General features: G+C 41.1%; 2 protein-coding genes across 4 annotated transcripts in view; one reads left to right on the forward strand and one right to left on the reverse strand.

The window, feature by feature from the left end:
- On the reverse strand, positions 1 to 16,423 carry ldlrad2 (low density lipoprotein receptor class A domain containing 2). The gene is made up of 6 exons (XM_017710464.2): positions 16,229 to 16,423; positions 11,222 to 11,746; positions 8,205 to 8,705; positions 6,912 to 7,058; positions 5,769 to 5,909; positions 1 to 2,738 (listed from the first exon to the last, which is right to left on the reverse strand). Exons 2-6 carry the CDS (start codon positions 11,319 to 11,321, stop codon positions 2,470 to 2,472), a joined length of 1,158 nt encoding a protein of 385 aa, XP_017565953.1. The 5' UTR covers positions 11,322 to 11,746; positions 16,229 to 16,423; the 3' UTR covers positions 1 to 2,469.
- Positions 15,194 to 27,473, forward strand: part of usp48 (ubiquitin specific peptidase 48) — a 25,378-nt gene continuing 13,098 nt past the window's right edge. Inside the window, exons 1-12 of one of the 3 annotated variants that reach the window (XM_037532196.1) lie at positions 15,194 to 15,502; positions 16,132 to 16,266; positions 18,512 to 18,632; positions 20,267 to 20,408; positions 21,319 to 21,446; positions 21,930 to 22,054; positions 22,500 to 22,608; positions 23,356 to 23,489; positions 24,440 to 24,522; positions 25,337 to 25,516; positions 25,847 to 25,981; positions 26,307 to 26,456. In XM_037532196.1, the coding sequence (XP_037388093.1) occupies positions 16,133 to 16,266; positions 18,512 to 18,632; positions 20,267 to 20,408; positions 21,319 to 21,446; positions 21,930 to 22,054; positions 22,500 to 22,608; positions 23,356 to 23,489; positions 24,440 to 24,522; positions 25,337 to 25,516; positions 25,847 to 25,981; positions 26,307 to 26,456 (1,441 nt within the window). In that variant the 5' untranslated portion in view covers positions 15,194 to 15,502; position 16,132. Of the gene's footprint in view, positions 15,503 to 15,562; positions 15,738 to 16,131; positions 16,267 to 18,511; positions 18,633 to 20,266; positions 20,409 to 21,318; positions 21,447 to 21,929; positions 22,055 to 22,499; positions 22,609 to 23,355; positions 23,490 to 24,439; positions 24,523 to 25,336; positions 25,517 to 25,846; positions 25,982 to 26,306; positions 26,457 to 27,473 lie in introns of those variants that run through there. The other 2 variants (XM_017711247.2, XM_017711255.2) reach the window with 2 other exon arrangements.

Genomic DNA, 27,473 nt, shown 5'->3' on the forward strand with positions numbered 1-27,473 from the left:
ATACATATATTCACAACCATTTCATGTAGGACCTTTCTGTGAGGGAGCTTCGAGAGGTGGACGTCTGGTTCCTATCACCACCACTGTGAACAATTCTGACTGATCAGTAACTACACAGACATTTAGGAAAATCTGTGGAATTTTCTAAAAGTTTTATTTGAAAAGTTTCAAATAAAAGCAACAACAAAACATCTCATTAAAACCTTGTATCTCCAAAAACGGTAACTTTAAAAACATTTTTAAATTTGAATGAAAGTCAATGGAACAAGATTCTGCAGCATTTGTATTGCTATTCAGGTCATTCTGAAGCATTTTTATTGTCTCTTTCGCAATAATAATAATAATAATAATAATAATAAGCGCCTATACCTAAGGTCACTTTTCAACAAGGGTATCATAAAAAAATACATAAACAGACAAGAAACAAAAGGAAGAAGAATGAAAGTACTGAGAAAACAGAAAGGTTTTGAGATGGACTTTGAAGGAGGACAAGGATGGAACGGTCGTAGAGAGATAAAGGAAGAGAGTTCCATACTTCAGAAGCCACAACACTAAAAGATCTGCCCCCAAAAGTAGAGCGTTCAAAGGCAGGGGCCACCAAGAGGCCTGCGTTGGAGGACCTGAGAGTACGAGCAGGATTACAGGGGGGGAGGAGGTCATCAAAAGAAGGGGTGCTAGACCATTCAGGGCAGGAGAAGGACTTTAAACTGGATGCCCAGAGGAAGAGGTGCCTACTGTACCGGAGAGAGCCGGGCAGTCTTTTAGATGAGAAAAGTAGGCGAGCAGCAGCGTAACGATGGTTTTCCGATGACGTCAGAGCCACGCTGCCACCATTTTTGGACGGCAGCTTCAAGTTCATTCCGCATTGCTGTGGCCGTGTGCAATGAGAGAATGTTTTTTAAATATTTAAAGCACATTAACCAGAGTATTTGAGTGCTTGATTTTATTTGATTTGTGGTTGTAGTGATGACACAGCTATGATCTGAACAGTTCCGATTCCCCATCGCGGTATTATTTTCACGTGCCAATCCGCATACTAGCACACTAAATAGTGCCAAAACAGGACATACACTATTAGAAGTGCACGCATTAGTGTAGTAGGTGAAGTACAGAAGCGTGTGGTTTGGGACGCGGCCGGTGAGACGTGATCGGCAGCTGCAATGACTGATTAGCTTCGCTGTGACAGTTAAACATTTCCGAGTGAAAGCTTGAGGTGTTTGTTGTTTAGGGATTATTTATTGAGGTACTCCAATGCTCCGTATTCACCAACTTTCAAAATTTGTCCTACATTTAAGGCGCCTCATTCAAATGAGAAACCGGCGAATGGGAAGCTGACTTGAGCTTAATATTTATGCATGAGTTTATTATTTAAGAGCTTTGGCAGCCACTTTTACTAGATTTTATAAAATATCCCACACTGGAATGCTCTGAACTCTGCTCTGGAGATGTGCAGGCTGTACGGATCCACCAATCTAGCAAATCCTCCGCTCTTCCTCTTTTCTGAAGACGTATCTAAACCTTCCAAATGTCTTTATGTGCTCCCTGATGTCATGAGCGTACATGAAGCGCCTTTTAAAAACTCCTATAGCTCGAGTTTAAAAGCTTTTTAAAATATAACAGCGGTGTTAAAGTGTTTTATGCTGTTCTCTGTTCAGGAAATGATCGCATTCCTTTACATTAAAAATGTTTACGCATTTATAAACTAGGATTTTGCTCAAACGCTCCATCTGAACCCATTCGTTTTGGACTCGCTCGGGAGCGCCCTCTAGTGTTTGAGAACCTGGAGGACATTACAGAGCAGTAATTTTCCTCTCTACAAGTTCTCTGGCAGTTAAGGTTCTGAAAGACTTTTGCTAGGAAACCTCCCCAAAACAAAGAGTTAGAATTTTCTAGGCGTGATCATGAAATATAAACACATTATATATGAGAGCTGACGATTTCAAAGTATGGTAAAAAAAATTAAAAATGACAAAAATGGAGATGCAAGGTTTTGTTTCAACAGTGAGGGGCATATCATATAGTATCGAAATGCTACAAGCGCGCTTTCACACTTACAGCAGATCATTATCGTGTTTAGGGACAGACCGATACATCGTTTGGCTGAGAACATCAAGGTTCCATGGCTTTATTGGTATCAGTCTCTTTAGACACTATATGAGAAAAACGACACGCGCTGCTATTTCAAACAACAAAACAACTGTTTACTTGAGTTTAAGAAATTTGACAATAATCATATTTGACATTTGACACCTGCTTCACTGACCATTTAAAATAATATCCACTAACCTTAATAGAATTTCTAGCTCCTTAAAATCAGCAGTCGTGACAAACAGTTCACATCGGTCAGGCCCTAATCATCATCCATACTTTACCACTTCAGTGACCTCCTTCGTCAAACAAAAGCCTTAGAGTCCGTCCTGGAGGCCTTGCCTGTTTCCCGCCAGTCTCTGCTCCTTTATGGCTCTGAGTCTACACGGCCACAGTGGTCGGCGCGGCCACGGGCGAGGGGGCAGCCTGGGGCGTGACCTTTGCCAGACGGTGCTCTTTGTTCTGGGAGCAGCTCCGGCCGCAGAGCTGACAGGAGGCACAGCAGGAGTTACAGCAGGGCAGGAAACGGCATACACTCACCCTCCAGAGGAACCAGCCGGGCGACCAGCAACACCAGCACAGCAGCACGGAGCCGGCCGCCACGCCCAGAACCACGTACAGCACCACCAGAGACACGTACTGCTGCGAGTCTGAGGGATCAACAGGACAGATGATCATAGCACATATAATATTAAATATAAACAGCAATATATTGAATGATATTACACATTAATGTTTACTATTTGAATATTTGATTTATATTCATTCAATAATGGCCATAGGGTTTCATCCATTATGTACTTACACAATGAACACACAGGTTTCCTGAGATATTTTAATATTTAATATTAATATCAAAAATGAATTTAATATTAAACCTGAATTAATAATAAGTGCATGTTACATATAATATTAAATATTAATGTTTAAAATTTTATCTCATTTTATAGTATTAATAGTAATAATTGCATGTTTACACTATAAACATACAGGGTTTGTTAAATGTTTTCATTTTATATTTAATATTAATATCAAAAGTGAATTTAATAGTAAACATGAATTGATAGTAAATGCGTGTGAAAAATAACATTAAACATTAATGTTTATTTTAATAACTTTTATTTAATCATTCATATAGGTTTAACAAATCGTGTGTTGACACAGTTAACATAGGGTTTGTTTGATATTTTCATTTTAATATGGAATATGAATATTAAATATTAATGTTTAACATTTCAATATTTTACTTACTTTTATTATAATTGTTATAAGTTTAATACATGGTGTTTAGACATTTGAATATTAATTTGAATATTAATATCAAATATTAATTTCATATTAAACACTCACATATACATACATATATATATATAAATAAAACATTTTCATTTGATAATTATTTGATAACTGCTAAAGGTTTTTTTAATATTTACTTTTTATCATTTTACACAATCTTAAATTCTGAACTTCAGTACTTGTATGGTACTGACCTAATTACTTAAATAATACTGAGTATTAAAAATCATTTGCTGCAAAACTTTCTAATCAGCATCTGTAACCCAATAAGACCCGCTGACTGGCTGTTCTGGATTAAGCCACACCCACTTTCAGGTTTGTATATTAAAAGGCTCAGGAGTCTGTATCAAAGTCAAGGTACTGATACTGAAAGTTTCTGAACGGTACCCTGGTCTTAGTAAGAGGGGAGAGCAGTGATGCCACTCTAACCCGCCAAGTTTCATTAAGTTTATTGCTCTTCTTCTTTGAGCACTTGTGGACTTTCTAAATACAAAGAGCCAATTCGGTGCAAAGCACTGTAGCACCTATTTGCAGACACATCAATGACCACAATGGTTTTAGGGCACGATCTGATCCCAGACTCTACCGCTGACAGTTGATTTATAGCTGTGTCTATAGGACAATACTGTGAGCATTCACATGCTCCCCAATTAGCCTCATCCCCTTTGTCATTCACAGTTACACCATTACGCAGACATAAAACCAAATGGCCGAGAGAGCAGCTGCGAGCGGATGGGGGGGCCAGGAGAGGTCTGCTGTTTAGTCAGTCCCACTCCCGCCCGCTCTTACAAGATTCCATCCCACTTCCGCAGAAAACTGGAACCGTTCGTCCCGCTCCCACCCGCAACAGGAACCTTTTGTCCCCCCCCCGCCCGCACAGTTCTGTCAAGGCGAACTAACAACCAATACTAACACAGTCTGCTCACTGATATATTATCCTCTGCTGAAATAACAGAGCAGTTATTTTTGCTGTTTTACTGGACAGCTGTGGCCGTCAGACTCTGCAAGCAGTGAGAATTTGCATGCTGTGCACGTGATCCGCCACTCTGAGGGGCTCTGAGCCAGCTGAGCGTTTTCTCTCTATGATATTTGGGGGTGGGAGCGGATGTGAAACATGATAATATTGATTAACATACTTTTTCCCTGCCTGCTGGTGCGCAGTGATGTAATAAAAAACCTTTTCTGACAAATGTCATTACGTTTAGGTGCAAAATTAAATCTTTTAAATGATCAGATACAATACATAGTTTTTATTATAAGCAGGAAGAAGGGTAAAAAGGTCCATTTCAGCTTAATAATATGACGAGTGACTCCAAATTCCCTGATCTTCTGAGTTTCTTCATCAACACTTTAGTGGAGGGTGTAGTTCATAAGGCTACATGACGCCTACATAAGTTTCTCGTGACAACTGAGAAAATCCTACATGCATGTTTATAAACGCTTATTCCAATAAACATCATCTGTCACTGAGGCTACTTTAGCCATCTTCGATCAAAACTGGCAGCTGTGAGCTTCACAGCGTATGAGACCTATTGGAATAAGCATTTATAAACCTATGTAGGGTTATGTGATGTCGTGAAGTGGCAGTAAAGTGTTAGTGTTTTTTCTTTTAAACCTCCTAAGCTTTAAAATGAAATGTTTCTTCAATGTTCCTGTATTTATATACTTGTTCAAACTACTCAAATACTCTAATATTTTAATACTACTATTAGCATGTGTTGTTATAATGGTTTTTACTGATGTTATGAATGGAGATGCACTGATCATGAACTTTTATGGCCAATTCTGAATCTTTACAACCATATTGGTCAATTTTTTGGCTTTTATTAGATTTTTAAGCCCACGCTGTGGCCTAAATGAACACCTTTAATGCACTATCGCATTTGTAGTACCTATTCTATCAGCCAGTGTCACTATATAAACAATATGATTTGCTCTTTAATGGGTCAAGCTCACATTGAAAGTCATGCAAAATAAGTTAAATGGACATAACATGAACCAAATGAAGCCCTATATTGAAACCATGAAGCTGATCGGCACAATGAATCACGTTTATGCTACAATAACTTTGATACAGGTCTAGTAGCAGCATTCAGATACAGTGCAAGTGCACTGGCTGGCAATGATCTGATCCTGGCCAAGAATGCTTGTACATCCTTACTTATAATGTGAGTTTACTACACTCTTGTGGCCCTACAATCAATTCTGTGCTATTTCAGGCTAGAGTCATATCCAGTTTATTCATTTTCCCTCTGATATCTGATCCAACCATCTCTAATTCCAAGCTTTTGATCAGTGGTGTAACTGATAAACCTACTTACAGTGTCACAGTGGCATCCTGTCGTCTCTAATAATAGGAAGCTGAAGAAGGATAAGCAGCCTACCCGCGACAGACTCTAGATCAGGGAGGGCGTTCGGGCCGCCGCACTTCTCCACAGTCGATGCCCTGAGGGTGGGATCGCTCAGTATGTGAGCAGGAGGGGTTACGGGGGGCTGGCTGTCTGCCGCCGGCGAGGATGGTAGAGCTGAAACATAATAAACAACGTGCCTTTGCTTTCAACAGTGAATTCGCAGGGCACTACTAGCTAGCCATGTCTCTGGAATCGTGGTAAGGCCGCGTTCTCAGTAGTGTGCGAATATTTAGGCGCCCCGGTAGAGCGGCATGTTTTGTTAACACAACCTCTACAGAGAGCACACTTATATAAAATGGCATATTTAAATGCACAGTTACTGTTATGACCCATATGACCACAGCATATGACCTGTGAGATCCATATATATCGTTGCTGTCGGAACAAAACCTCGTAACTCCATTTTTGTCATTTTTCAGTTCTTGGCACAATTTGAAAATGTCTGTTGTGTAAATTTCATGATGAGTGGACCAAAAGAAATGACCCAAAATGACTTGTAAAAAATTCTGGTTCCATTGACTTACATTAAAAGTGAAGTAGGTTTTTTCCTTCTCCTGTTAAGTTACCATTTTGGAGATATGAGGTTTTGTTCTGACAGCAACGAGATGTATATATATATATATGTGTGTGTGTGTGTGTGTGTGTGTGTATGAAAGGTTAAGAGACACTTTTTAGTCCCACCAACGGGGAAATTCCACCTCCGCATTTAACCCATCCGTGAAGTGAAACACCACATACACACACTAGGGGGCAGTGAGCACACTTGCCCGGAGCGGTGGGCCAGCCTATCCACAGCGCCCGGGGAGCAGTTGGGGGTTAGGTGTCTTGCTCAAGGACACCTCAGTCATGGACTGTCAGCCCTGGGGATCGAACCGGCGACCTTCCGGTCACAGGGCCAGTTCCCGAACCTCCAGCCCACAACTGCCCACGACTAATCAAAATGTATATATCAAAATGTGTACATTTATCAAGGTGTTGACATTTTTACAATTGTATGTGCAATAATGACTGAAAAGTAATAAAAAACAGCACTTTCTAAATACACAAGGCTGAACACAAAGTCAATGAGATTTCGTATAGGAATGCTCAGCGTGATGGCTGCCAGAAGCTACTTACTGATGCATCCTGGGTAGTCTTGCAGGTCGGTGCCATCGCCACAGTTGTCGATTCCTTTGTCATCTTCGCAAACCAGACTCACTGGGATGCACTTTCCATTGCGGCAGTTGAAGTAGGGCGCGCCGCTGCATTCAGACTGATTAAACCCTACAAAGCCAAACGGCGACACTCACTCAGTCAGGAATCCACACAGGAGCTAATATGGCCTATTTAGCCTGACTCAAGCCTTCAGAGGACCTCACACCTGCAAACTCACCGAGTGAACCTGTTTAGATCACTACTGTACACTCACTGACTAAACTCAGTTTTAAAAATCCATTAAAATGTAACATATTGCTTCCCAGTGAATCAGCACTGATTAGCTGGCGTGACGATAGTCCAGAATTTATTACTGCTCTGTTTTACAGTAGGAAACAGAGCCTGGTGGACACATCGATTCATATGAACTTTCGATTCACATTCATTTTCATAACAATTTTCTTTTGTTGCCTTTTTAAGTCTTTTTGGTCTCAAACAACCTCAACTTGGACCTTTTTTTAAAATCTTGCTTTGATATGATGACATGAATTGGTCGTGACAGCCCTGGTCCACACTTGGCATCATATTATATATTTATATTGTAAATTGAAACTTGTAAACTGTATTTTGTTAAATATTACAGGCCTGGCCAATACAGGCTCACAAAGTGGTCTTCCGATTATTGATATTAATACTGTACCAGTTTACATTCAAATCATATAACTACATTGAGGGCTTATTGGAATAGAATAGGGCCCGACCGATACATCAGCTGGCTAATACTGATAACCCTTGGCATTATTGGTATCTGTGAAAACAAAGCTACAGATTTTATGGGCTAAAAATTCTGATAACTGGTAAAATCGGCTCAAATAATTTTATATTTACATTAAACAGAAACGAAACCTGCAAGGCAACCTGGGTAGCTCGGCTTCTAGTGCTGCAACGTTAATACTGTTGATGGCTCTGAGTTTAAGACGTGTGATACATATCTGTCAGTAAAGCACCATTTACCTAAAACTACTGGAGTATAAAAGTGAAATATATAAAATGATCAGAATTTTTAGCACCTAAATATTTACTGATATTTTCGCAGATGCCGAACAAAGTGTGGGTTATCGATATCAGCCCTATTCGATATCGATATCAGGCCCTATTCCACACATATAGTTGTTAAACACTGCACACCTAAAATCAGTACTGACCGCAAAATTCTCATATCGGTCGGACGTCAGTGTAGCGCTAGAGTTTTCCAAATGTGATCCTAAACCTTACCCAGCCTGAATGAGGTAAAGTCCCCCACAAAGTCCACACGGGGTTGGGTCCCCCTGGTCACTAGCCGCAGAGTCAGATAAGGTCCAGTTGACAGGATAGGACGTGGCGGGCTCTTGCCACACAGCGGCGGGCCGATAGGGGGCGCTGTCTTATCCCGGCCATCGTAGAACTGGATGTAGGAGCCGGCATGGCAGGGGTCAGCTGCACCCTCCCCCGGAGTGGGCTCCATGCGCATCTCATGCCGGGTGGGGCCCGAAAGCGACGGGCCCTTGGCGGACTCGGGCGAGAGGGGCACGGGGCTGAAGGGGGACACCCTCAGCAGGCTGTAGACGAGGAAGAAACGGAAGTGGAACTGCACCTTGTCCCGGGGCGTCGCGGAGCGCATGGTGAGGTGGCAGTCCGTTCCCATGGTGACGAAGTAGTACTTGCGCGACTCCTGGTGGGATCTGACGATCATGCCATCCGCCTGGACCGTCTGGCCACAGAAGTCTGCCACGTTCACTGTTGGGACATTTACCCGCTCCTGAGATTAATTGCATTCCACAGTCTTTCCCTCCAGTGATATACACTGTACGTTCCTCGGACGTAAACAGACATCCGCGCCTTTCACCTGACCTACTGTACTCGCCTGAGATGGTTATAATGGTGGACGAGAGCCCAAAGCAAACCTTAATTGTTTATCTAGCAAGACCACAAGGGGGAGTTGGCTCTGTGTCCACCCATCTGAGGCAAGGACCAAATAATAGAAAGATTTATAACCGCTCCAGGGTTTATTAGCTTTGTCGCCAAGGGTAACCGGTGAACCCCTGATGCCTGACTTCCTGGAATGTCCTGAGAAAGCCTCTGTCAGTGGGAAAGAAACAATACTTCAAAATATTCCGTAACCATGTTCCCTGAACTGAGTTTGCTAAAAATGAGCAGGGCCAGAATGGCGAGTTCCTCGTAAAGGACTTTACTGGTTGAAATAAAAATTCCCGCTTGTTATCAAGACCAATGAACTACCCCAGAGAAACATCCATTCACTGCATGACTGTCGCAATTCCAGACCAGCACTTATCAAATAAAACCTTTCCGAACTTTAGTTCGGGCTATAGTTTTCCGAGTCAAGCCAAGCCTTCACTTTGTTCATTTCAAAGACTAAATCTTGTAATAAGGAGTCTTAGTAATAACATATAAGCTGTAATATGTCATTTTGAGCTTATTGAAGCTCAAATTGTTTTGTTTAGAATTGCTTTGTTTTGCTTGTTAATAAAGTAGCATATAAACTCTTTTTTTTAAAGTTTCTTAATGTGCCGTTCACTCCCCAGACTTCATAGTTGATGAAGATAAACTAAGCTAAAGCAAAAACAAAATAAAATCGTGGGTTATCAATCAATATATCATTCCACTGATATATCGGTCAAGCCCTATTCTGTTCCATGCATATGATCCCTAAACACGATGCACCTAAATCTGACATAAACTAAAGCAAAACCTGCTTTGAATTCACTGCTATTGTGACTCTTACACACATCTAGCTATTCGGTCTACCACAGTTTGTCCACGTGGACATTATAGAGAGTGTTTCTGTCTGGACTGAAACATAAAACAAATAAATATTAATATTTTTGGCACGCAGGTTTCATAAGTGGATTCCAGAGGTAAGAAAATATTCATGAACCACAAGACAAACATGGACCTTGGATGGAAAATGGATGGATGGATAAACATGAATAAATAGGAGGGAAAATAAGTCCCAGTGCAGCCCAGCTGAAAGGGGAACTCCACCAATTTTTCAAGAAATTCCACATAATTTAATGGTTAATAGACAAAGTAAACAAAGACAAAGTAAACAATGCTTGGGACTCAGACTCAGTCTTTAAGTCTAGGCTAAAAACTTACTTGTATAGTCAAGCACTGTGTATTTAGTCTTCCCTGTCAGGTCTAGACCTGCCGGAGTCTCTGCTGCTCTGTTATACTGTATCTGTGGTCAGCCACTCTTTACAGAACTGACTCTGTGTTTTCTTCCTTTCTTGCCGAGTTGACCAGCTGCCCATCCTGTGCGTCTGATGCTGTTGGCCCTTCTGCCCTGATCGGGTGCCACTGCTCACCAGCCATCGGCCTGACCACCGCTGCTGCTGCTGCATGACCATAAACTAATCAAATCAGCCACTGCTTTCTTATTTTCCCCACTTTGTTCTATAAAACTTCATACTGACAATGTTTGCTATGTGGTGTTGACCAGAGGAGGGTGGGTTCCCCTTCTGAATCCTGGTTCCTCTCAAGGTTTCTTCCTCTTTTAGGGAGTTTTTCCTTGCCACTGTTGCCATTGGCGACGCTCGTGGGGGGCTCGGACCTGGATTTATCTTTTCTTTTCTTTCTGACAGACTGATTGTTCTGTAAAGCTGCTTTGTGACAACACCTGCTGTCAAAAGCGCTATATAAATAAACTTTGCTTGCTTATTCTGAGTGGTTTGGTCTGAGACGCTGTTCTAAAGAAACGAGCCAGAATTGCTCACAGTGGTGGTGATAGGAACCGGACGTCCACCTCTGAAAGCTCCCTCTCAGCAAGTTATTACATGAGATGGCCTGATGTCCGAGACACTGTTTTATGATAGTTCTGCGATAAAGTTTTGGCTTAAAATGTATTTTAGCCCATTTATTTGAATCTATTCATGGCGGAGGGGTACGTGCAGGGTGCTGTGAGGCAAAATAGTCCTCCGAGAAAACTTCTGTTTTCAGATTTATGACTATTTTACAGTCGTCAGCGTTACATATAAACGCTCAGAAGACACACGTAGACATGGCGACGTCTGGTTCCTCTCACCACCACTGTAAAGAAATCCGAGCCTCTACAATGAACCATCTCACACCATCCCACTCCGACATCTCAATGGGTGAATTATTCAGGAATTTCGAAAAACTGGTGGGGTTCCCCCTTAAACTTAGGCCTAAATCTTGGAGGATTTTCAACAGTGATTCATCACTGGAACCGCAGTTTGGAATAAAGCTCTAAAGCTGAGCTTCAGTCTCCATACCTGTCTCCATGGCTTCAGCCTGCAGTCCCACCACGCTCAGCAGAACTAACCATCTGGACAGGAGACCACCAACACGCTGCCTGTCGCCCACTCTGGCCATGTCGTCCTCCTCTAACTCTGTGAGTGAGCCTCCAGAAAGGGTTCAGAAGTTCTGCTGGGACCCCCTCGGGGCTCCTCTCGGCGCCATGGCGAACCTCACGTGCGTTTTTCCCTCTCACAGGTCCGGAATGATGACCCGCGAGAGCCTTTCGCTCTTCACTCGCCACCAGGCGAACCCTTCATCACCACCATCATCATCATCGCCGTCGTCACCAGCATCACCCCCTTTGTCAAAGTGCACGCGCCTGTGCCGTTTCCATGACAACGGCCCCTCAAAAGGTGGAGGGCTGGGGGGGGTATGGAAGAGGGGCAGTCCTGCTCCATCCGCCATGCCCCGTCGCCAGGGCTGAAGTCGGGTGGTCTTGCTCTGGTTTAAGGTGGGCCGGAAAATTCGAATAAGAAGTCACAAGTTCAGCGTCGTCTGTTCTAAAGGAAGGGAGAAGAGCTCTTAGCGCCACCCACAGGCCGTTTTATCCAGAGGAAAACACAGCACAGAGAAAACTCCGGTTCGGAGCCTCTAACGGGCCAGGAGAAAAACATAACATCGCGGTGATTTTGCGTTCCCTCGCAATAACATTAGGCTCCCTTGCAATAGATTTTGCAGCGGAACGCAAAACATTTGCAGGTGAAAGCAAAATCACTGTGTCAGAACGTAAAAACATCTCAAGGGAACATGAACTTTGTGAGAGAACGTAAAAATATCTTAAGGGAACACAAACTTTGTGAGAGAACGTAAAAACATCTCAAGGGAACACAAACTTTGTGAGAGAACGTAAAAATATCTCAAGGGAACACGAACTTTGTGAGAGAATGTAAAAATATCTTAAGGGAACACAAACTTTGTGAGAGAACGTAAAAACATCTCAAGGGACAAGGAACTTTGTGAGAGAACGTAAAAACATCTCAAGGGAACAGGAACTTTGTGAGAGAACGTAAAAACATCTCAAGGGAACAGGAACTTTGTGAGAGAACGTAAAAACATCTCAAGGGAACAGGAACTTTGTGAGAGAACGTAAAAACATCTCAAGGGAACATGAACTTTGTGAGAGAACGTAAAAACATCTCAAGGGAACAGGAACTTTGTGAGAGAACGTAAAAACATCTCAAGGGAACAGGAACTTTGTGAGAGAACGTAAAAACATCTCAAGGGAACAGGAACTTTGTGAGAGAACGTAAAAACATCTCAAGGGAACAGGAACTTTGTGAGAGAACGTAAAAACATCTCAAGGGAACATGAACTTTGTGAGAGAACGTAAAAACATCTCAAGGGAACAGGAACTTTGTGAGAGAACGTAAAAATATCTCAAGGGAACACGAACTTTGTGAGAGAATGTAAAAATATCTTAAGGGAACACAAACTTTGTGAGAGAACGTAAAAACATCTCAAGGGACAAGGAACTTTGTGAGAGAACGTAAAAACATCTCAAGGGAACAGGAACTTTGTGAGAGAACGTAAAAACATCTCAAGGGAACAGGAACTTTGTGAGAGAACGTAAAAACATCTCAAGGGAACAGGAACTTTGTGAGAGAACGTAAAAACATCTCAAGGGAACATGAACTTTGTGAGAGAACGTAAAAACATCTCAAGGGAACAGGAACTTTGTGAGAGAACGTAAAAACATCTCAAGGGAACAGGAACTTTGTGAGAGAACGTAAAAACATCTCAAGGGAACAGGAACTTTGTGAGAGAACGTAAAAACATCTCAAGGGAACAGGAACTTTGTGAGAGAACGTAAAAACATCTCAAGGGAACATGAACTTTGTGAGAGAACGTAAAAACATCTCAAGGGAACAGGAACTTTGTGAGAGAACGTAAAAACATCTCAAGGGAACAGGAACTTTGTGAGAGAACGTAAAAACATCTCAAGGGAACAGGAACTTGTGAGAGAACGTAAAAACATCTCAAGGGAACAGGAACTTTGTGAGAGAACGTAAAAACATCTCAAGGGAACAGGAACTTTGTGAGAGAACGTAAAAACATCTCAAGGGAACAGGAACTTTGTGAGAGAACGTAAAAACATCTCAAGGGAACAGGAACTTTGTGAGAGAACGTAAAAACATCTCAAGGGAACAGGAACTTTGTGAGAGAACGTAAAAACATCTCAAGGGAACATGAACTTTGTGAGAGAACGTAAAAACATCTCAAGGGAACAGGAACTTTGTGAGAGAACGTAAAAACATCTCAAGGGAACAGGAACTTGTGAGAGAACGTAAAAACATCTCAAGGGAACAGGAACTTTGTGAGAGAACGTAAAAACATCTCAAGGGAACATGAACTTTGTGAGAGAACGTAAAAACATCTCAAGGGAACATGAACTTTGTGAGAGAACGTAAAAACATCTCAAGGGAACAGGAACTTTGTGAGAGAACGTAAAAACATCTCAAGGGAACAGGAACTTTGTGAGAGAACGTAAAAACATCTCAAGGGAACAGGAACTTTGTGAGAGAACGTAAAAACATCTCAAGGGAACAGGAACTTTGTGAGAGAACGTAAAAACATCTCAAGGGAACAGGAACTTTGTGAGAGAACGTAAAAACATCTCAAGGGAACAGGAACTTGTGAGAGAACGTAAAAACATCTCAAGGGAACAGGAACTTTGTGAGAGAACGTAAAAACATCTCAAGGGAACAGGAACTTTGTGAGAGAACGTAAAAACATCTCAAGGGAACAGGAACTTTGTGAGAGAACGTAAAAACATCTCAAGGGAACAGGAACTTTGTGAGAGAATGTAAAAACATCTCAAGGGAACAGGAACTTTGTGAGAGAACGTAAAAACATCTCAAGGGAACAGGAACTTTGTGAGAGAACGTAAAAACATCTCAAGGGAACAGGAACTTTGTGAGAGAACGTAAAAACATCTCAAGGGAACAGGAACTTTGTGAGAGATTTCTACAGGGCTTTATACTATCACCATTTATGTTCTAATCTCCTCTAATATGTTTGTAGTATAGTGGTAATAATCCATGGTACTTGGTACCACATAGTATATTATAGTAATTGTCCATATTTGCGAGAAGATCCTTTGAAAAATCCTGAAGCAAATCTGCAGTATTGCTGTAGTTATTTGTCATAAGGGATGGACCTGAATAAGTAGGGAATATTGCACAGGTGATTATGGGTAGTGCCTTTTTTCAAAGCCAACACACTCACAGTTTGAGTAATGGCAAAATATGGAAGCCCGTTTCAGCGCGGGAAGAAAATATAATAATTTAGTAACAAGGAATACATTTTGCACAATTACGACTACATAATTATGACTTAGTATCTCATAATAATGAGATTCAATCTAAAATTTATAATTAAGTATCTCATAATTACAAGAAATCATCCCATAATCATGACTTAGCATCTCATGACTTAGTATCTCATAATAAAGACGTACCTTCTTACAATTATGACTCAGTTACTCACAATAATGAGATTAAAATTCATAATTAGGACTTAATATCTCATAATAATTAATTATATGTCATAATTATGACTTATCTTCCCATAATTGTGCCTTAGCATTTCACAATAATGACTTCCTAAGACATAATTAGTATCTCATGACTTAAGTCCTCATCATTATGATTTAGTATCTCATAATAATGAGATCCAGCCTCATAAGTATGACTTAATATCTCATAATTATGACTTAGCATCTCATTATAATGACTACTGTCATAATTATGACTTGATATCTCAAGATCATTGTCTACTTTCTTGTAATTATGGCTTAGTTTCCCATAATAATGACTTACTATGTCAAAATTATGACTTAGTATATGGTGACTTACTTTCTTATAATTATGGAAAACCTTCTCATTTTTATGACTTACTAAATGTCTTTATATTTTCTGCGGTGGGCTTCCACAGTAAATAGTACTCGGAGCGGCAAGCTCGACTCCCGTTTTCTTACGGTTTGGAACCCAACAACAGGGGCCAGACTTCTCACTAGCTAAGCGCCCTAGTTAGAACACGAGTGCATGGATTGGGACGCGGCCGCGTACGTCAAACGTACGTCAGGCGTGTGCACGTACGCCTCCAACAAGTTTGAAAGTGAGGAAGGGGGAAAAATATATAATTTAAAAACAGAGAGAAGGGCGCTAAATACAAACACACCCCGAATAAAATGTGAAAAAAAAATACAAATATTAAAGCAGCTGCATTAACAGAGGTTTCTGGCACATACAAGCAAGGTTCGAGCTCACGTTTTTTTTTTTTTGTTTAAACGATGTTTTGCTAATTTAGTCATCGTACCTAGTTAGCTTTTCAAGCTAAGCTAAGCTACTGCGCAGCATAATAATACGGCAGGGTGCCTTTAGCTTCGTGCTAATGCTAAGCCAGCAGGCAGAAGAACAGTCTGAAGTTAATAAATATCCTAGCGGAGCTGGTCGCTGAGTAGTCGGCTAGGTGACTGACTTTTTGCTTGGAGTAAGTTTCCAATAAGTGCACTGTGGTCCAGATATCCGCATAAGTCTTACGCAGCTATGCTAAGCTAAGCTAACGGAGTCTGTTCGGGACGCTGGGAAATGCTTGGCAAGCTGGCTAATGTGCTCCTTTCACTTCGTTACTGTAAAACTCCGGTCTGCGCCGAGTGTTGTGGACTTTGCTGGTGTTTGTTTGACGCCGCTAGTTTGTTTGGCGAGGCAGAAATTGGTTTTCGTCACATTCACCAGCGTTTTTGTTTGAATTTTTCCGTTCCACCTTAAAAGGCGCAGCAGTTACATTGTGGCGACTCCGGCGCCAGAATGGAACTGCCGCGCCGTTTAAGGTGGAACGGGGAAATTGGAATAAGGATGACTTTAAGTTTCGTGTTTGTTTGTAGGATGGCTCCTCGTCTACAGCTGGAGAAAGCCGCTTGGCGATGGGTCGATACAGTCAAACCAGAGGACGTCACGCAGGAGCATATCGAGTTAGCTTACCGGATTGCTGTACCGGCGTGCAAGAGGGGAACCTGCAGGTAATGAGTTGGTGTTATTTATCACCTGCTGGGTTATTTTACCAAGCCTAAGCTGCTCGCTCCCGATCGAAAAGCATCCACAGCTACAGTGGAAAAACGTGAAATGGGATGCACACATGACATTAGAGCCGGGCAGTATGACAGCATTCACCCTTATCAGCATGTCCTGCATCACAGGATGCTTTTCTCAGCATATCGTGGATGTTGTCAGTACTTAAAAACACTTACCGGCTGTTTAAGAGAGAGATCAGTTGGTCCTGTTTTACTGGATGCTGTGCAGCTCAGAGAGTGAAATGTTGGATTCACATTGTTCTTATTATTCGCTGTAAATAGTCTAGAGAGTTAACTTTATTTTTTATTATTTATAAGGTTTATACCGTTTCTATCACTGAGTGCCTTACTTCTGTTACTCTGCTGCTGTAGTAATACTGTGAATGTCCCCGCTGTGGGACTAATAAAGGATTATCTTATCTTATATTTTACTGGTGTTTGTAAACAGTGGCGCTACTTTGTCTGTTCCAGGTTCTCGGATGTCAGAAGATATGAATACTGACACATCGTGTGTCGCGAAACACCTGAAATATTGCGTTAATGCTTTCTGTCGTATCGCCCGGCTCTACGCCACTTTCCCACAGTGACACGCAGAAGATGTGCTCAAATGAATGAAAGAACCTCTGCTACATTGTTTTCATGCTGCTTGACCTCTTTTCCGAAAAGCAAATCGTGAAATTTTCCCAAATGCTGAATTCATGTTAGAATCCGATACAGTCCACCTTGAAACGCCGCAGCTAATGCCGGTGCAGTCCTTGCACCAACATGACGTCGGTGGAATGGATCCAGAGGTGGGCCATATGACAGCAATGTGGTTCTATGAGATATGTGATGTCTTTTTATTCATTTTTTCCGACATCTAACAAACGGGAACAGATGAAGTAGTGCCACGTTTAAACACATTCAGAAAGTACAAATGAAAAGTTATTCGTATTTAACGTTTCACACGATAAATCCAATTTAACAGGACCGGCGGTGATCAAACGTGCCGCTGAAACGTGTTGTAAGTACTGAAGATTTCAGCCGTACACGCAGAAAAGCTTTAGGTGTCGCATTTATTTCCACAGCCTTTCTTACCCACTGCTATACGGCGCTACAGCGAGTCTCCTTACTGCGCAGATGGTACTCATCTCCTGCTGTCTGAGCTGAGCTGGACCTCATCACTGTATCTCCTCTCCTGTTAATACTCACTGTGCAATATATCATAACTCCTGCTCTAATGACACTGACTGCGCACTTTACGCTGTAATATTGCTGCAGCTCTGAGTGAGTTATGTCTGTAATATGTGCTTTTAGTTGACCTCATGCCACTCAGTGCCTGCTGTCATGTAAATACAACAGATCTGGCTCAAATGCCCTGTAAATATGCAAATAGATATACTTTTATTTTATTATAACTTGTGTCTATTTTAATTTCTGTTTTTTGTTTTCTGTGTATTATATGTAAGTTTATGTGCAATTATATCTCTAGCTACTGAAACACTGCCTTTCCTTTGGGATCCATCGTTCTATGCATCTATCTATCTATCTATCTATCTGTCTGTCTGTCTGTCTGCAAAAAGAAAGAGGTCAAGTGACGTGAAAACTGTGTAGAAGAGATTTTTCTCTTTTTTTGGCACTTATTCTGCATGTAACCTATGAAAAGTAGTGTCATATGTGCATTTATGTGCATCCATATGTGTATTTCATTGATTTCACTGTTATGATAATATTTCAATGGGGCAAATCTGTTTAACGTGGTGGAAAGCAGTGTAGTCATTCCTTCCATTACAGTTCAGAATAGATTGTATGTCATTTTCACACACATTTAGCGTTTCTTTCTTTTTTTATTTAAATGCAAAACCTCATATTTTTGTTTTTCTTCGAAGAGAAGAAACGGTGTAATGGAGGTTTTGTTCAATTTGGCACATGTCCTGCAAGTGACTCTGACAACGTAATGATGTTTGCATTGTATTTCATGTTTTTCCTCTGTAGTCGTTTTAGTTTGACCCACGTTCCTCTCCGTAGATCACGGTCATTGCCCTCTGGTTTACTAAGCCTGTTGTTAATTGTGTTCATTGCATTCACTTTGTTCTTTCCAGCACAAAGATGCATGAAATTCAACATCTGTCTCAGGCTCATTAGTGAAGACGTGAGCAGTAGTAAAGTGTCTGCACTGGCTGCAAGAATAATTTGTTTCTGTCGTGTCGGGCAGGAGGAACTGCAAAGGGAACCCGAACTGTTTAGTTGGGATCGGGGAACATACGTGGTTGGGGGAAATCGACGAAAATGCCTTCCACAACATCGATGACCCGAACTCTGAGCGAAGGGATAAGGTATGGTCATACATGATATTTTATCTCCTTAAACTTCCCAAAACCAGTGGTTCCAGACTCGCTTACCAGCAGCCTCAAAGGAACTCAATCCGTTTGCATTGTTTTCAGGGTAACTGCTGAATAATCATCCTTAGGATGCAATAAAAGTCTGTGTTTAAAAGGTTAAACAGGAACACAGGGTGATGAGTGGCTATCGAAAAAAGATAAAGTGCTATTGAAGCTCGTGTTGCTATTTTTGGCAGGTCTTGAATGTCAGCTGAAGTCCTAGGAAGCATTGGCAAGCTGTTTCGCAGTTTTTCTCTGGAGTTCAGGGGGATTCCAGTTAGTCACCTTTACAAAGCTTGGGGTGAACAGGACAGTGGGTTTTACTCAGCTTTTATGCACACTGTGTCTTTGTGGAGCGACGCATGAATTGGGCATCCACACAGTTGTATAGAAATGATGATGAATGATTAATACTCTCCTTCTAGTGTGTTGAGCCACATCAAATGCAGCTCAGGTCTTTCCAAACTAGTGATGAGTGTTATGGATAAACACTTAAAGGGGAGTTCCATGTATTTTGCAAAACGTGTGTATAATTTAATAGTTAGTGATGTACACAAAGTCATTCAGAGAGGTTTGATATGAAATACTGCATTCTAGAGAAACCTTCCAACGCAGAATTATTTACAGCGGAGGTGATGGGAACCAGACGTCCAAGGTTTTTAATGCCTCTTAAAGCTACACCACAGAGAGCAATTACATGAAGGGGTCACGAGTATGTCTCCCGATGTCTGAGACGCTGTTTATGATGATTTAAGAATAAGGTTTTAGGCTTACATTTATTTAGTTTTTAAGTAAGCATTATCACCATTTACATATAAAATATAGTGTATTATAGTAAATAAAATGGATATAAATGCCTTGTAGACCCCACAACAGTCACCACTGTATAGAAAATCTCAGCCAGTATGTTTCTCTATAGTGAATCATTTCCTATCATCTTGTTTTTTCCTTGTTTCTCTATCTCTTAATTTCTCTCTCTCTATTTATATGTATGTGCGTGTGTATATATATATATATATATATATATATATATATATATATATATATATATATATATATATATATATATATATATATATAAAATGTGCATATTATACATCTGTGGCCACGGAAGTGACTGGAACTGACCTGAATTCAATGATTTGGATGGGGGAGTGAATACTTTTGGAAATATAGTGTGTGTGTGTGTGTGTGTGTGTGTGTGTGTGTGTGTGTGTGTAAAACATATACACACACTTTGTGAGTATGCAATTATCATACACTCTGATAAACTGTGCTGCAGCAGATGGGTGATTGTAATCATGTAAAAAAAAAAACCAAGCAGCTCAGTGATAAGCAAATGTTAAAGAAAACCGAGCTTGTCCCGGTGTGGACGTGTTCACCAGTCTATGATTTGTGTGTTAATTGGGGGAAAAAAGAAAAAAAAAAAATATATATATTTATATATGCCTGCATGCAGTAGTAATGGGGGCAGCAGACTTCTATCCCTCGCTGAGAAACCAGCTTCTTTTCGTTTTGGTGTGTATGTTCTTTGAATAGTTGTACTTGACATGTCTTTCGTTTAGTTTTTTTTTCCCGTCTCATTTCAGAACACGTTTGTGGGCCTGACGAATCTGGGTGCCACATGTTATGTAAACACTTTCCTCCAGGTGTGGTTCCACAACCTGGAGCTGCGCCGAATGCTCTACCTGTGTCAGAACTCTAGGGCCGAAGGGCACAATGCAGAGTCAGGTACTTGCTTTCTGTTTACAGAGTTCACCATGCAGGGTCGGTGCTAACTTTCATAAGTGGGTACAATCATTCAACAGGGTTTAATGGCCAAAAGTAACAATATAGTTGCTATTTTTAAACCTAGTATCTGCTTTAATTGAAAGAATGATTTCAGCAGAAAATCTGGTTCGCATGATTTTCTGCTTGCTCTAGATGCTGTCGATCATCCAAGACGTGTGTAGTGGCCAAATTTTGCTGCTTTAGTCTTAGACTGGAGGACAATGTAGCTAACACACACTGGAAGTCAACAGTCACCCGAAAACGTCTCTCAGTACATTGAAACCACTTTCATGGCTTCAGTGAGGTCTTGCAGGATAAGGATGTGGTTTAGTGTGCAGTATGACTTGCTGTGAGCTATAAAAATGGGAAAAGCCCATGTGACACAGGCCTATGTTTGCTAGATTACGCTCTTTTTCTGTTGTTTATAAACATCATTGGTGTTGAGAGAAAACCATAACTTAAAAGGAGGTGTTCCTAAGTTTGAATGTAAGTTAATAAAACAAGATTTTTGCTCACAATTTCTATTTATTTGCTGAATTTAGTATATTAGGGAAATATTAAATATATGACACATTTATGTTTGACTTCACATTGTGTCAAATTCAGCAAATAAACAGTAATTGTGCATTAAAATGTGCAGAAGTGTGTGTTGTCTGTACAGGATGTGTAACTTACTTTAACTTTGAAAGTTGTCATATCGACCAGGGATCCCACCTGTAATTCATACTGTGCCCAGCTGCGGATTGAGCAGTGCTGCGATAGAAGCAGTGTGGTTGAAAAGTGAACATGCTAGACTGTGCTTAATAAGTTTAATAATAACTACATCGGCTCATCCTTGTTTTTGATGTCTGCTTTTGTGTGAACCTCACAGACTATGAGCCGAAGACGATATGTGAACACCTGCAGTACCTGTTTGCGTTGCTGCAGAACAGCAACAGAAGGTACATCGACCCCTCAGGTCTGGTGAAAGCATTGGGGCTTGACACAGGGCAGCAGCAGGTAAACCTGACATTTATGGATTTTTCCGTTCTTTGCCTGATCAGCGTTGTGCCAGTTGATATGATACGTTGGTTAAAATTTCTGGCTGGTCTTGCTCTGATAAGCATTTGGAAACAAAGTCAGGTTTGTCCATTGGTTTAAATGCATTTCTAGCATGCATACATTTCTAAGCCTAAGCCTGAATGGGATTTTTAATGGTGAAGTACCATAGACCTTACAGATTAGTCAAAGACTAGGCTTAGTTCATGGTTTGTGAAACCAGCCGGGCTGTTTAAACCCATAAAAATCCCAGGCTTACTGTCCAGTAACAACATGGACTGCAATGCAAACTGGCTGTTCATAAGGCTAAATGACACCTGCACAAGCTTTTCATAACTGACATAAATCTGTATACACATGCAGTTTACTCAAGCAGCCTGTTTCATGTTGGAATAAGCCTAATCAGTTCTCTGTGTAAGAACCTTTCGGATTTTCTGTTCTTAGGATGCACAGGAGTTTTCCAAACTCTTTCTTTCTCTTCTGGAAGACACTTTATCCAAGCAGAAAGACCCAAACCTCCAAAACGTGATCCAGCAGCAGTTCTGTGGACAGTTTTCTTATGTTACCGTGTAAGTAACTCCTGAGTGCTTGCCAAGCAGCAGATTAAAATAAGAATAGCAGACGGCGAATGTAATACAGGAAAGACTGGTATTTTTATTGTGTTGGAAAGAATTTGGAAAGCAGGGGAAGCAGTTTATACACCTTTTTTATGGCCGAGTTTTATAAAGCCAAACGTCTGAATGTTTCTCATTTCACTCTTGGGAAGAGTGATGTTTAGTTTAACTGTGTTGTATATGACTACTGACTGGCGTTTATGTTTATACAGATTAGATTTACTTTCTCACTTGAATAGCGAGGTTATTTCTGTTTGTTTTGGCATTTTAGATAAATGGAGAATACTTTTGTTCAGTCTATCAGAAGCATAAGGTTGTTTTTAATGCTATTATCCGTGTTTGTCATTACTATGTTATTACTATTTGGATTTATCGGTTAATTTCTTGTGTCCCGATGCAGATGTAACCAATGTGGGCGCTCGTCTGCACTACCGTCTCGATTCTACGAGCTGGAACTCAACATTCAAGGGCACAAAAACCTGACGGAGTGCATTACTGAGTTCCTCAAGGTGACGGCTTTTTCCCTCGTCAATAACGTTTCGACAGTAAGCTGAAGTGTTTAGATAGGACCTCAGTTAAATTTATCATGAGTTGTTTGGGCCACTGAAAAGTGTGTGGTGTGCATTAGTACAACAGGCTTAGTGTGTCGGAGCTGGGGATATTAATCAGCTTTTGTGTTTGTTCATGGTGAAATGTGTTAGATTAGTCGCAGAGCTGCTTGTTGCCATAAAAATGTTCAGAACTCAGAAAAAGAACTGCATTAAAATCGTGGGTAAAATATGTGTTAGCATTGCCGTTGTATTGATAAAATGACATTGGTGAATTAATAATGTACGATGGTTAAAGAAGAGGACCTTCAGAAATCATTTACTTTTGTTTAGGGCTGGACTGAACACTTTAACCTCTTATTCTCCGGGGTATATTTTGGTTTGTCTGTCTGAAATTTCATGACCAAATTGAAATTTGAAACTATAACAGTGTTTACGTATAACTTGTATCAGGCTTATTTAAAAAAATATCTACTTTCATGGAATGGTTAGAGGGCTTCAGCTATAATACTGTTACAAAGGCATCATGATAACGATTAACAAGCCTCCTATGTAAGGACTTCCCAATGATCAGTAACAGGGATTGCACCTTAGTGCACAACACAGGTTCTGTGTTTGGTTTGTTGGTACGGACTGAAACGTGTTGGGTTGATGTCTTCTGATGTTCTGAGCCTAATAGTGTCTGCTTGATTTACTCTTGTCATTTAGGAGGAGAAGTTAGATGGGGACAACCGCTACTTCTGTGAGAGCTGTCAGAGTAAACAAAGCGCCACACGTCGGATAAAGCTCCACAGCCTTCCACGCACACTCAACCTTCAGCTTATGCGCTTTGTGTTTGATAGGCAAGTATCATTTTCTCTTCTCACTGCTGTGTTATTATAATACAGGGAGATTCACTCAAAAGAGGCACCGAATGTTCTGTAGTAACTCTCGCTACGACAAATCAATGTGACCGAAATAACGTGACGCGCACACGGAGCTTCAAACAAGTCGGGATGCCCCTGTGTCGGAGCGATGAGGTAGGTGCCGGACAGCCGTCGCAACGTTTAACCTCCGTTTGCAACATCCAGGATTAACGACCCCCGTACCCCTTCGTGTGTCTGGCAGAAAACGGAGATCACTTCCAGCATCGCATGTAATGCAATTGATTGCACGTATGTCAGTGTATGTGGCGTATTTTTTGGTTCTGATTACATCCCAACGGGAGTTATAACAGAATATTCAGGGCCTCTTCCGAGTGAATCTCCCTGTATAAGGGAGGGTACAGATTTTCAGGGACTTGAATTAACGGAACACCTTAGATGGCAGGGCTCAGTTACCATTATGTATATTTGACCTTTTATTTTAGGAGTTACTGAGTGTTTTATGTGCGGCACGGTGGCGTGGTGGGTAGCGCTGTCGCCTCACAGCGAGGAGGGCCTGGGTTTGATTCCCCGGCCGGGCGACCGGGGTCCTCTCTGTGTGGAGTTTGCATGTTCTCCCCGTGTCTGCGTGGGTTTCCTCCGGGTTCTCCGGTTTCCTCCCACAGTCCAAAGACATGCAGTCAGGACAATTGGACATCCTAAATTGCCCCTGGGTGTGAGTGACTGTCTGTGTCTGTCTGTCTGCCCTGCGATGGACTGGCGACCTGTCCAGGGTGTATCCTGCCTTCCGGATAGGCTCCAGCATCCCCCCGCGACCCTGACGGAGAAGCGGCTTAGAAAATGGATGGATGGATGGATGGATGGATGGATGGATGTTTTATATTATATTGCATGATAATTATTTGTTTTTTTTTGTTACTGTCTTCCAGGCAGTCTGGTCACAAGAAGAAATTGAACACATTCATTAGTTTTCCAGAAGTCCTTGACATGGCCCCATTTTTGGAAGCAAAAGGTATTTCTGTAATGAAAATCATTCATGCACTGCTGAAGTTTGCTGGCACATTTTTTCCATATACGTTCTCCCTCCTACCCCATCCAGTGAAATTAAATGATATAATTTCGAACATAAAGTCCTCAGTGCGCCTGAAAGGTGCCTTGAAGTGAGTAGCAGATGTTCCAGCAGTCGTGTAGAGTATTTGTGCTTATAAATGAATATAAAGTACAGAATCAATTGTAAAACTGCCCTTCGCTGCATTGGCATGTATGATGTTGCCTAATGGCAACAATGACTTTATTTCTTTTTTGCGTGACTACAATATAAAAGTCTTCTTTATCTTTTCCCTTAGACAATTGAAGGCTTTTTTAGTAGGTTTTTATCTGATCACATGATTTCTTGGTATAGTCTGTTAGCCTGTACTTCTTTTTTCACAGAGGCCAGGCCTCTGAAGCCCATTCGAAGCGTGTATAATTCAATGTTTGTACACAACAACTTCAAGGAAAATGTAAAATACAATCCGTGGTAGGTTACAATTTCTTCTTCATAAATAAAACCAGTAGGTTTATGCGTTTTAAATGAAGTGATATATAAATAAAGGGACTGTTCCATTGTTGCACACTGTTGCATTATGGCAACAAAATACAAAGTACCTCCCCACCCCAAAATTGTTTCTAAAAATTTCTAATGATTATGACTTTTCAGTAAGAAAAATCAAAAGCAGGTTTTTACTCATGTCTAGTTCATAATTCCAGCTAATGTTAAAGAAGGATTGAAAGGTGTGAACCAATAGCATCTTTGGTAATTCTGTGTAATGCTTTGGTCTTTTCAGAGGAGAAGTGTACATACGAGCTGAGTGCAGTACTGATCCATCGTGGCGTGAGCGCCTACTCTGGCCACTACATCGCTCACGTACGGGACGCCCGCACCAACGACTGGTACAAGTTCAATGATGAAGAGATTGAGAAGATGGAGGGCAAAAAGCTACAGTTGGGCATAGAAGAGGATTTAGGTGAAGAGCACATCCGGTCATTTTGCCAAATACTTCAGCTGTAGAGGGTTTTTTTGCAGGGTGCATGTCATTGACTGATTCAACAAAATAATTAAACCTTTAGTCAGTGATTAACTGTTATAGACAGAAAAGCTGTTTTAAATCAAACAATATATACATGTTATTAGGTCCACAGTGACTGGGACCTGCAGACAATTCTGTGCCACAGAAAGCCTGATTTTTAGTGTTGAGTGGAATGTGTAATATACTGCTCTCAGATCTTGTTTTTAACACAGAAAATGTGCAGTTTTTTTCTTCTTAATAAGCTTTCCCTCTTTGTTTTTGTCTCAGCTGAAACTGTCAAGTCTCAAGCTCGGAAACCGAAATCCAGCAAAGGCTATCACTGCTCCAGAAATGCTTATATGTTAGTGTATAAACGTCAGACAGAGGAGGAGGACCAAACTCAGATGAACGTGGAAATGCCAGGTATGAGCAAGGGTTTGGACGTGGTCTGTATTTTAATAACTTAGTATAGCTAATGCTGATCAACCAGACGTTCATATTCAAAATAGAATGGTCACATTAAAAGTAGTCAATAAAAGTAAAGTCATAAAGTGAGACATTTGAAATGACACTTGATGTTGCTAGAACAAAAGTAGTAGGAATAGTATAAACAATATATTTTTAAGTATAATAAAATAATATATATTTTTTAAGCTAACCCAATGCAGCCCTGGTAGAAACAGCTCATTTTAACATTCATATTGGTTTTGTTTCCTTTATGGTATTTTTGTCCGTGTTGTTTCTGAAGCCTTCCTTCAGAGGCTGGTGGACCAGGACAATAAGAAGTTTGAAGAGTGGTGCAGCGAGATGGCCGACATGAGGAAACAGAGCGTGGATAAGGGCAAAGCCAAACACGTGGAGGTCAAGGAGCTCTATGAGCTGTTACCTGCACAAGAGGGTAAAAACGAAATACTGTATAATATATTCGAAGTATAATCACTACCAAACATTGACCTCAAATATTCAGTTCACTGAAGATGATTGCATACATCCATTAACATGTTACAATTAGCACTAAACTGTGTGTGTGCGTGTGTGTGTCTGTGTGTGTGTGTGTGCGTGTGCGCGTATGAGACAGAGTCCTTGATTTCTTCCAGCTGTGATGTGATTCGAGAGAGATTTTAGATAACTCGATTTAAAGGGTGTCACTCAGTTTTAAGAACCATCATTAAGCCTGTCAGTATTATCTCTCCTATTCTTCTCTCTCTCTCTCTCTCTCTCTCTCTCTCTCTCTCTCTCTCTCTGTCTGTCTCTCACACACACACACACACACACACACCCTCTTAAAAATTCACAAGTTCATAAGATTTTCCGAGGCAAATCAGTTAGTGCTGAGTGACCAGCTGGAGGATTATCATTCCTTAAATATCATTAAATTAAAGACACTAACTACACAGCACTGACCAAGTCCTGCTTTTCATTAAGTTATTCAGAAACACACCTGGACTGTATGAGTGACCCATGTGGTTTTATTGTTACTTTAGCAGCCAACTTAGCTACTTACCTTTTAGCCAGTTTGGCACGAAAATGGTACTAAATTGTAAAATCTGTCAACATAATGAGGCTGAGGGATACAATGTCGTGCTACAACACATGACATAACATGACATGGCATATAAAATGTGACTTTTAGGCCAAAATGCCTTTTTTTACCCAATTTTCTCCCTTTCTAAATCCACCTGCTAGTTAGGATTCGCCCAATCGCACGATACCACCAACACTAGGAGGGTGAAGGCTAACAGGCTTCCTCTCAGGCCTATGAAACCAGCCACCGCTTCTTTTCGAACTGCTGTTAATGCAACGTCAATGCCGACAGCCGAACACGCTCGGAGGAAAGCGCCAGCGGCAGATCTGTTATGTCAGCTAACAGACGTCTGCACTGACTAGCAGGGGTGGGCCATCCTACCCACCTCGA

This window comes from Pygocentrus nattereri, chromosome 21 (assembly GCF_015220715.1).
Source record: "Pygocentrus nattereri isolate fPygNat1 chromosome 21, fPygNat1.pri, whole genome shotgun sequence".
Lineage (NCBI taxonomy): Eukaryota > Metazoa > Chordata > Actinopteri > Characiformes > Serrasalmidae > Pygocentrus > Pygocentrus nattereri.